General features: G+C 33.9%; 1 protein-coding gene across 1 annotated transcript; it reads right to left on the bottom strand.

The window, feature by feature from the left end:
* Positions 1-891: 891 nt before the first annotated feature.
* Positions 892-11,334, bottom strand: LOC134240087 (zinc finger protein 148-like). The gene is made up of 8 exons (XM_062722194.1): positions 10,969-11,334; positions 10,712-10,838; positions 10,489-10,521; positions 10,090-10,357; positions 9,138-9,263; positions 7,076-7,235; positions 6,211-6,331; positions 892-1,159 (listed from the first exon to the last, which is right to left on the bottom strand). Exons 1-8 carry the CDS (start codon positions 11,153-11,155, stop codon positions 1,075-1,077), a joined length of 1,107 nt encoding a protein of 368 aa, XP_062578178.1. The 5' UTR covers positions 11,156-11,334; the 3' UTR covers positions 892-1,074.
* Between the last annotated feature and the right edge of the window lie 6 nt (positions 11,335-11,340).

Consider the following 11,340-nt stretch of genomic DNA (forward strand, 5'->3'; position numbering starts at 1 on the left):
AATTATTAAAATATTAATGAAATATAGAATTAAATGGGTAAAAGATCATTTACTCAGTAAACCATACAATTTTGAAAAATATAGCTTTCATGAACTTTTAAAATTGAGCAATGTCTTTTCTCAGAGCGGGGGTTTGTCTTCACCTTGTACGCCCCCATTCTTTCGGGTTTCCCATAGCGAACATTGAATATGCATTCCTTCTATTATATTGAAGGGTATCCATCTCTTATCCGAAACTCATATACTACTGAATAAAATTTAATGTTACTTTCACAGATTCTTTATCACATAATGCCATTGTGCACCTCTTATTTTACTTTCTGATCTGACACTTTTTTAGCGTCTCCAAAAGCAAAACGTGGACTTCGCCATTATAATCATAAGGGAGGCAGGAGGTATCATGTAGTGAGCTTAGTGCCCACAGTACCTCAAGTATTATTTGTTTATTTTCTACTGACTCTTATTGTTCAAACACAGAATAGACATTACGATGCAACTTTACAGCTTGTACAAAAGCTGGCTTGCTTTAGCCCTTGGAAAAATTTATCCTTTTACTGCCTGGAGCTCGCAGGCATTGGGGATGATGTAAACTTTAACTTACACCATTCATGTTGTACCTAAGTACTTATCAAGTGAAATATAAAATTATCAGGTATGTTTCAAGTATCATTTGGAAACAAATATTTTATCCCTAAAAGTAAGCCATGATGCTCTTAACAATGGGTTTTTACATTTGCAGGAACAGCTTACTTTTAGATACAAATGTAAATTAAATCGAGCAATGCATTCAACAGTCTACCAGCTAATTTATAATCTGTATAACTTAATATCATACAGGGTACATGCATCTTCATATGTAGAGTATATATTTTTTTTTAATAATAAACTATGTTGAACATTTACAAGTATATCTTTATTTACAAATAAACAAATGAACATTCAATAACATACGGTTTATTAGTGCATATTTTGTAAAGATAATCAATTTTCAAAAACATTCCAATTCCTTATATCTTTCACCAAAGTAAACATGATACTATCACAAATATAATAACATATCAACATAAAAGTTTTTTAATTCTTTGCCCCTTCTTCTGTACAAATCTTTTTATTCTGGGCTTCTGTACCCAGGTCCTCCAGTTCTTTTCTCTTTTTACAACTAAAATTACAAACAAAGCATTCATTACCAAGCATTCTAAAGTGTTGCATAAGTATTGTACAGCAGGAAATTAACTCATGGAGTTAGAATTTGCTACATTCGTGGAGATAGAAATTACGTGAATGAAACATACAGTCATAAATACTTATAATAAAATTTATAAGGATAAATTAAACAAGAGGCCCATGGGCCATATCGCTCACCTGAGCACAATGGCTAGGAAAAAAAGCAAAAGTCAGTCCAATATTGAAAAGTTTACGAAGGGGAGGGGGATTTGAATATTAAACTATCTGATGATGCTTCCATATCGATATAATAAATGGCTGATGATGCTTCCATATCGATATAATAAATGGCTTTGCTGTTCTTGAGCAGAAGACTTTTCTTACTTTCTAGCATTCATTTTTAAAATTTTATCCCCAATGTTGTGCAGCCCTACCCCTGGGGACCCTCATTTGAACCAATTTGATTCTACACTACCTGAGAATGCCTCCATATCAATATGACTAATCATGGTTTTCTGTTCTTGAGGAAAAAGATTTTTTCCCACATATTTCTAAGTAATTTTTTTAACCCCCATTGGGGCCCAACCCTTACCCCCAAGGATCATGACTTGAACAAATTTGAATCTACACTACCTGAGGATGCTTCCATTAAAATATGACCAATCGTGGCTTTGTTGTTCTAAAGAAAAAGAATTTTCTTATGTGTTCCTGTGTAAAACTTAGATCCCCTTTTGTGGGCCCACCCCACCCTGGGGGTCATGATTTGAACAAACTTGATTATAAACCAACTGAGAATGCTTCCATTTATATACCAATCATGGCTTTGCTGTTCTTCAGAAGAAGATTTTTAACAATTTTTCCTATATATTTCCTATGTAAAACTTTGATCCCCAATTGTGGACTCGTTCTACCCCGGGGGTCATGATTTGAACAAACCTGAATTACACTACCGGAGGATGCTTCCATATAAATATAACCAATCATGGTCTTGCTGTTCTTGAGAAGAAGATTTACAACAATATTTTCCTATATTTTTCTATCTAAAAGTTTGATCCCCTGAACAAACTTGAATTTACAGTACCTGAGGATTCTTCCATATAAGTTTCATCTTTCCTGGCCCAGTGGTTCTTAAGAAGAAGATTTTCAAAAGATGCCATTATTTTTTCACTAATTCCTTATTATCTCCCCTTGACAGAAGGGTGTGGCCCTTCATTTGAACAAAATCGAATCCCCTTTACCCCAGGATACTTTGTGACAAGTTTGGTTGAAATTGAAGAAGAAGTCGAATATTTGAAAAGTTTACAGACAGACAGACCTTGGTTTAACAAGAGTTCAACTTTGGTGATGCAGTTCTTTACCAGAAGAAAATGTTTAAAGAATTTTCCTATATATTTCAATGTATAACTTAAATTCCCTATTGTGGCCCTGCCCTACTCCCAGTGGGGGGGGGGGGGGCATGATTTTTAAAATTTAGAATACACTACCCCAGAATGCTTCCACATAAGTTTCAGCTTTTATAGTAAAGTGGTTGTTGAGAAGAAGATTTTTAAAGAGGCTGGGGGGTTGCAGCCATTTTCAGACTATTTCGACCTCCTTTAAAAGAAGAGCTCCATATAAAGATATACAAAAATGATCAAATTTTTAAACTAAAATGTATGAATTTTTTTCTTTGCCAAATGATAGTTGACAGCTTAAGATACTGTATCTAAAAAAATAAGTTAAATCTGGTGGTTAATTTGTTGACCCCCCCCCAGCCTCCTTTAAGATTTTTCCTATATATTTCAATGCAAAACCTGGATTCCCTTTGTGGCCCTGTCCTACCCCCAGGGGTCATGATTTTAACAATTTAGTATCTACACTACCCCATTTGATTCCACATAAGTTTCAGCATTTATGGCCCAATGGTTCTTGAGAATAGATTTTTTAATGACCCTACCCAATTTTTGTCTTTTCTTGATTATCTTCCCTTGGAAAGGGACTTGGCCTTCATTTCAACAATTTAGACCCCCCCCCATCACCAAAGGATGCTTTGTACCAAGTTTGGTTAAAATTGGCCCAGTGGTTCTGGAGAAGAAGTTGAAAATGTGAAAAGTTTACAGACGGACAATGGGCGATCAGAAAAGCTCATTGAGCTTTCAGCTCAGGTGAGCTAAAAAGCTTGTCATTTCCAGAAGCTGACAATGTTTAAGTCCAATGACATTAATGGACAAGACTGGATATTAATACAGGGTTCGAAATTAGCTCATGTCCGTAAGTCCGAGACTAGTAAAAATTGTATCAGACTAGTCAAGTTCATAAAGCACTAGTCCGTACGGACTAGTTAAAATCTGAAATATGATCATGCTTGGGTAAATGATCATAGATGATTTTTAAAGATTCAAATGCAATTAACAGTATTGGAAAATTATTTAATCAAATACAGATAAAAGTTACCAAATAATATTGTCAATTTAATATTTTGGACATAATTAGGTCAGGGGTGAGACTAATACTAGCAATATCAAAAAATGTCAACCAACCTTTTTTTATTTTTTCTCTCTCTCCCAGTAATGCAATCAATTCATGAAAACATTTATTCAATGTTTTCATTGATTATTGACACTTTATGATACTCCATTTATTGACCTCACCTGTTGACCATGTTGACATTTCTGGGTTTTTTTTTTCTTAAATTAGTAATCACTCCTAAGACTAAGTTAAGTATTTCTTTTAATTATGTAATTAAAATTTTTTTTATATGTTTGTTACCTTGCAATTTTTTCCTGTAGCTACATATGAATTAGAATTTATTTTTGTATTCAAAAATTTAATTCTATTTCACAAAAGTTGGACCGTGTAAGGGTGAATGGGGTTACAAAGTAGAACTAGAAAACTGACCAGTCAGCAAGGGCCCCGCCATGGGGTAGAATTAAAAGGGTGCAGCTTACGGAATGATTAAAAAATGTACGAAGAATAAGCAACAGCAACTGTATTCTTAAAATTTCAAGATAATTCCTGAATATTCAAAAACCTGAAAATAATATCCTTGTAATTACATTAGGCAGTAAAGAACAACTTAACATTGAACGTATTAAACAATTATGAAGCTTGTGTTATATAGAATGCCAGCCTTCAATGAATGCAAATATCATGAAGGCTCGACCTTAACTTCAAACATACAGCAGTTGCAGAAAAAGGTTTTCATTAATCTTAAAGATAAAGAAAAGCCTACTAAATTTTCTGCAGCAGGCTAGATAATTGATCCCAAAAGATTAATTGTACCTCTCTCATCATTTTCTTTTAAAGTTACAATAAGAACTTTTTCAGTATTAATGATAGAATGGGTTTTTTATACAACTACCTAAAAAATTAATTAACATAAAGTGAAACCAGAAGTCTCTGTTGAGACTGAAGCTCTACTGGTTTGTACTTATAGCAAAGGAAGAGGAAAGTACTTAAGCAGTTGGGAATTGAAACTTTACACTAGCAAAAGAGAGAATAATGATCCTTGAATAAGTCTCTTTATGTTCTTAGTGTAGTTTACTTGCATGCCACATTATATTATAATCAGATTAAAACTGAATTTGAAGTAGCATTGGAGTAGCATTTTGAAAGAATTTTACAGAAATTTCTATTTTTAGTAACAACACCAACACCTTTTGTCGAAATCAAAAACCGATACACAGAATTATGTATCTCAGTGTAGTCTACTTGTGTGCCAAGTAATATTGAAATCAGATCAAATTTGTAAGAGGAAATTTAAGAGGAGTAGAAAGAATTTCACAGAAATTTCTATTTTTAGTAACAATGCCAACACCGTTGGTCGAAATCAAAAACCGATACACAGAATTATGTATCTTAGTGTAGTCTACTTGTGTGCCAAATTATATTGAAATCAGATCAAAACTGTAGGAGGAGTAGCATTTTGAAAAATTGTTTACAGACAGACAGACAGCTAGACAGACGGACGCCGGACGCATTACTATCGCATAAGCTCTTCTGGTCTCTGACCAGTAGAGCTAAAAAGTAAATCAAAAAATCTTCTTTAATCTATTTCTTGTTTTTAGAATTCAATGAAATCATAACTATTAAACAAAAATAAATTATAAAAATTTATATCTAAATCCACATTTCACAGTGTTCATAGCATTCCAAATTGACTTAACTTGAAAACAAACTTCATTTACAGACAGAGGTGGTAATTCATCTCAATGTGACAGATAAAGATAATGCTCTGGATTTTCTTCAGGAGGAAAGCTAATTAATCCCAAGGGACTCATAGCCAGCATTCATTTTACAATGGGAACATCTTCACCAGTTATCTCTCTTTGCCAATGCATTCTAAAGTTAAGGAATCTACCCCACCACCACAGCTCCAAACCAGGGGACATAGAGAACCAAACTTAGCATCAAAATATGTATTTCTACCTACTTAACTACCATACCAAATTTGTACTTGATTGGGAAACCATAAAAAAAAGTTGCCCATTCATTCTTATGCATAGTTAAGGAATCTACCCCACCACCCCAGCTCCAAACCAGAAGATATTGAGAACCAAACTTAGCATCAAAATATGTATTTCTGCCTACTGAACTACCATACCAAATTTGAACTTGATTGGGCAACCATAAAAAAAGTTATTAGAAAAAAAACAGAAAATTTGTGGACGGAAGAGAGACAGACGGACAGACAGAGTGATTACTATAGGGCACACGCAAATCCTTGCGGGGCCCTAATTATCAAGAGGACATTATCATTATCATAAAATGGACTAGTCAAATGCTTTACGGACTAGTGAAAGCTGGAAGCCACTAATCCGTATGGACTAGTGCTTGCAAAAGTTAATTTTGAACCCTGTTAATAGGTCAACTGTCTGACTCACATGGCCTAAATATTAACTTAAACTGTAATCAAATTACTGTTTTCAAGAAATTTTGGAAGTTATGAGACAAGATTTTTTAAGACGCAATGTAGATCTACAAGGCTGAATGTCAAATATATGCTATATAGATAAAAATAAAATTGATTTATTCGCTTAAAGATTTTTTAAAACAAGTGTCTTTTACCTGTCCAGTGTTTCTAAACTCAGCCCCTGTGCTGTGATGATGGAAGGACTAGTATAGAAGGTCAAGGCTTCTCCATTCACATCTAGGGTTGTTGGCAAGTCGATTTTCATGCCGACTTCATCTAAACATATAATACGTAAATATATAATTTAAAATTTATCATATTTTCAACGGTAAGGTAATTTAATTCATTTTATCTTCTTCAGCGAAATACTATGGTCTTATCTTCTGAATACAGTTGATAATTTCATAGGTGATATTTTACATTGTGTTCATTTTTTGAGTTTTTATTCTTTACATCATTTTGACTTATATTTACTAGTGCATCTTGTTTTGAATCTTAATAAGGAGACAGCTAATGCAGAAAAAATTGAACAAAATTTTATAAACAGAAAATTTTGATTCATAGTAGCTTTTTTTTTTTTTAATACTAATATATACATGAATTTCATTGTGTTTTCTTCTAATTTTTTTTCTTCCACCCATGAAACAAAGTCCATTCAACAAAACATTGAATATCATCCTCTCTTTATCAGTTGAATTAAATTTATATGAAATGTAAAAAATTTTTCACAAGTGTTATAAATATATGTAAGTTTGCATCAGATGAATAAAGAGAATTGGATTATAATCAACAGTAAATTGTAATACAGACTCATGTTCTATTGTTTATTCATAATACTTATAAATAAGGCTAGCACATGATAGGAGCAGGTTCAATAAAACCAGTCTTTTCTCTTTTTAAAAAATTAAGAAAACATACCAATAAAATGTTTTTTTTTTTGTAAGTAAATAATTTAGATTTGGCTTTTGCAATTTGTTCTGTTTTCTTAATGAACAAATACAAGCCTACTGTAGAGTGTACCTTGGAGAGCTGGAATACTATCTGTATTGCTCCTGACTAGAATTGTGTCGGCAGTCTTCTGAATTGTCTGGCTGCTGATGAGAGTGGCTATGTTGTTCTGAGATTCATTACTTTGTTCACTGTCTGTCTCCAAGGTTGCCTGTGTACCTTCATCTCTCAGCTTTATATAAAATAATATTGTTAGTTAGTACAAAATTAAGATTTTTTAAATGAATTTACTGGCTTTCATGCACACATTCTGAAACATTTCTATCACTTTTTTGGCAACATAATTTCATTTTTTTTGTAATTTCTAGACACCCATAAATTTAACCAAATTTCAGTACAACTATTCAGTAAACCTATTCCTAGAGAAAAACGTGTATGTCATTTTTGTAAATTTTTTATTGAAAATGAAAACCATTTTGTACTTTATTGTCCTAGTTATGATCAATGTAGATTACAATATTACGATATATTTAATGCACAATGTTACATGAAGAAAAACCCTATTATTGACATTATCAATCCTACAATCCTACAAGTATTAGAACTGCTAGGAGAGTTTGTACCTTTTTGAACAAGAGGCCCAGGGGTCACATTGCTCACCTGAGCAAATCAGCTAGGAAAAAGCACAAATGAGATCAGAACTGAAAAGTTTACTGAAGGGGGGGGGGGGGGGCTTGAATTTAATGCTACTTGAGAATGCCTTCATATTAATACAGTATATCACTTTGCTGTTCTTGATAAAAAGATTTTTTTTTAAACATTGCCTTCCTATATATGTATATAACTTCATAAAAATTTGAATTTAATTCCCCATTGTTTCCCTCCCTACCCCAAAAGGCCATGATTTGAATGAATTTAATTCAGGATTTGAACAAACTTAATTCTACACTACCCAAAAATGCTTCTATATAAGTTTTTTAAATATGTATTTTAGTGTAAAACTTGGATCTCCCATTGTGACCCCACTCTATCCCTGGGGGTTATAATATGAACAAACTATAATCTAAACTACCTGAGAATGATTCCATATAAATATCACTAATGATGACTTTGAAGTACTTAAGAAGACAATTTTTAAAGATTTCCCTATCTAGTCCTATGTAAAACTTTGATCTGCAATCTTGACCACATCCTACCCCTGGGTGTCATGACTTGATCAAGCTTGAATCTACACTACGTTGAGGATGATTTCACGAGTTTCATCTTTCCTGGCACATTGGTTCTTGAGAAGAAGAGTTTTAAATTATTTTGCCTATATATTCCTATGTTAAACTTTGATCAGCCTTTGTGGCCCCACCCTACCCCCCGGGGTCATGATTTGAACAAACTTGAATCTACACTTCCTGAGAATGCTTCCACACGAGTTTCATCTTTCCTGGCCCAGTGGTTCTTGAGAAGAAGATTTTTAAAGATTTTCCCTATATATTCCTATGTAAAACTTTGATCGACCATTGTGGCCCCACCCTACCCCCAGGGGTCATGATTTGAATAAATTTGAATCTACACTACCTGAGGGTGCTTCCACATGAGTTTCATCTTTCCAGGCCCAGTGGTTTTTGAGAAGAAGATTTTTAAAAGATGCCATTAATTTTTCATTAATTCATAATTATCTCCCCTTGGAAGAGGGCATGGCTCTTCATTTGAACAAACTTGAATGCCCTTCACCTAAGGATAGTTTGTGGCAAGTTTGGTTGAAATTGGCCTGGTGGTTCTTGAGGAGAAGATGAAAATGTGAAAAGTTTACGACGCCGACAAGAACGACTACAACGACGACAGACAACGGACAAATTTTGATCAGAAAAGCTCACTTGAGCCTTCGGCTCAGGTGAGCTAAAAAGTGCTTTGATATTAGGAAAGAAAACCTTCAACAAACCTGATAATTATGCTTTCTTTGATATTTTATTTTATGTATGTTAATTGTTGTATTCATGACTATATGCCAATGTATGATGGTGTTGTCAATAAAATGAACTGAAAACTAGATTTAATTTTATGTTTCATTTCAAAAGAATTTTTGATTCTAGTCTAACAAGGTTTTTAAACATAAACCCATTATAAGGATACCGAGACTCACAATTTGAGATCCATTTGAAATCATGGTGTAGGTTTGAATGGGGGCTCCATCTAGCTCCCGGTCCCCTGTTTGTGCCACAGTAAAAGTGTAATCATCTGGGACAGCTGACTTGGAATTTTCTGATTCCTATATTGAAAATTAAATTTTAGTATTCCATCTGTTTGAATTTTCCGATTCCTTTATTAAAAGTTAAATTTTAGTATTCCATCTGTTGCAAGATTCTACAAGATTTTACAAACTATGATATGTACCGTGGACTTGATACTATATACTGTAAATCACTTTTTATTCGCGAGAACTTTATTTTCACGTAATTACGCGAGACAGTGTGCTCGTGAAAATTTAATTCTCGCGTATAATAGTATTCCTTAGATTATATAGAGCAATAACCACAATTCGTGAAAATTTTGTCTCGCTAATCAAGAGCCAATGACTATCTCGCGAAAATAAGGTGTCGCGAAAATTTAGTGATCTACAGTACCCCAGGTATCACTTTTTATTTTTGCATTGTTATGCGTATAAACATTTATTTCAAATAATATCAATGTAAAACTTTGATTCCCTACCGTGGTCCTAATTTCCATCTAGTGGCCATTACTTGAACAAAGTTGAATTTTTCTCTTACTTGGAGATTTTTGCATATTTATATCACTTAACATAGTTTAACTGTTTTTGAAAAGCCGAATTAAAAAAAAAAACACTATATATTTCATGCAAAATGTTGATTCTCAATTGTAGCCCTACAGTACCCCTTGGGGCTATGAACAAACTTGAACCTACACTATGTTAGGAAGATTTCACATGACAGGGATTTAGCTTTAAGCTCATGTCAACCTTGTCAAGTGAGCTAGAAAAGAATCTAGATCTAAACAAAGAGAAAAATCACTTTAGGAGAAAAAAGAAACCACAAAAACATTGAGGTAGCAAAGTATACAGAGAAATCAGTATATACCTGAGTCTCATCGCCTACAATATGCATCATGGCTTCCTCCATTGCTTTATCCTTGATGATATCATTGTTGGCCACCATGACCTCCTCCATGGACTTGTCCTGAGCCAGACTGTGGAGCTTAGTAGTCACCTCCTCCACGCTGCCATCCGGATGTACGATCACAACTTTGGGCATGTTCCCTAGGCGACCAGCCTTCAGATCTGTGAGCAGACTTCCATGGATAAGTTGATCACTGGATAAAGAGGATTCCATGCTATCTGACTTTGGCCTATTAAAAAAAATAATAAAATCACATATAAAGTACATTTATATGTACATGTTCTGTAATCCTGTTGAATTAAATTCTTTAAGTTTTCACATTGTTCATCTCTGATTTTTTAATGTACAGAAAAAAATTACCTATTCTCATCAGTATTTCCTTTTGCAATAATCCTGAAAGAATAAAATTTGCTTTAACAATTTGTCATTATCATTGTTTAAAAATATTCTCTTTTCTTAAAATTAATTTCTGTAACATACATGTACATGTATAGATAAAAATTGTTACAAGTGTACATGCATTTTAATAGTTTTAGTTTATCTTAGATTACAGAAAAGAATTAATTTTAGTGTATATTCATACAATCTGCCCTCCTTTGTTGGTGATCCTAAGCTAGCTTCATCAGTGTGGTAAAGGCCTTTGTGGCGTTTAAGTAGCTGTTTCTGTCGAAAAGTGGCATCACACTCATCACATTCGAAGGGTTTCTCTCCTGAAAAATATTGAAAAAATTAGAACAGACTTTTTTTTTTAAATTACACCTTTATTTGCAACTCTACTTTGTACTATTAAACATATTATTTTATCTGCAATGACATCACGATCATTAAATCTGAACTTACCTGTGTGTGTTAAAATGTGTGCCTCTAAATGACGTAAGGACATGGCGGCATAGTCACACTGCTCACACTTAAAACATCGCTCCCCCTCATGGCTCTTCATGTGAATTTTACAGGAGTATCTATCAGGGAAGGTCTCAGAACATTTTTTACACTGCAGTGGGGTGGAGCTGGTGTGGAGTTTCATCATGTGTATTTTTAGATCTGTCCGTCTTCCACAAGTGGTGGGACACAGCTCACACTGAAAAACGGGCTTGTTCCCCGAGTGAATCAGCTTGTGTGCCTTCAGACTGTTACTCTGTGTAAAGCGTGCCTGACAGATATCACAGACGTAAGGCTTCTCACCTGTGTGGATGCGTAAGTGCCGTTTGAGTT

The sequence above is a fragment of the Saccostrea cucullata genome, unplaced genomic scaffold (assembly GCF_032062105.1).
Source record: "Saccostrea cucullata isolate Sc308-1 unplaced genomic scaffold, CSIRO_AGI_Scuc_v1 ctg18860, whole genome shotgun sequence".
NCBI lineage: Eukaryota > Metazoa > Mollusca > Bivalvia > Ostreida > Ostreidae > Saccostrea > Saccostrea cuccullata.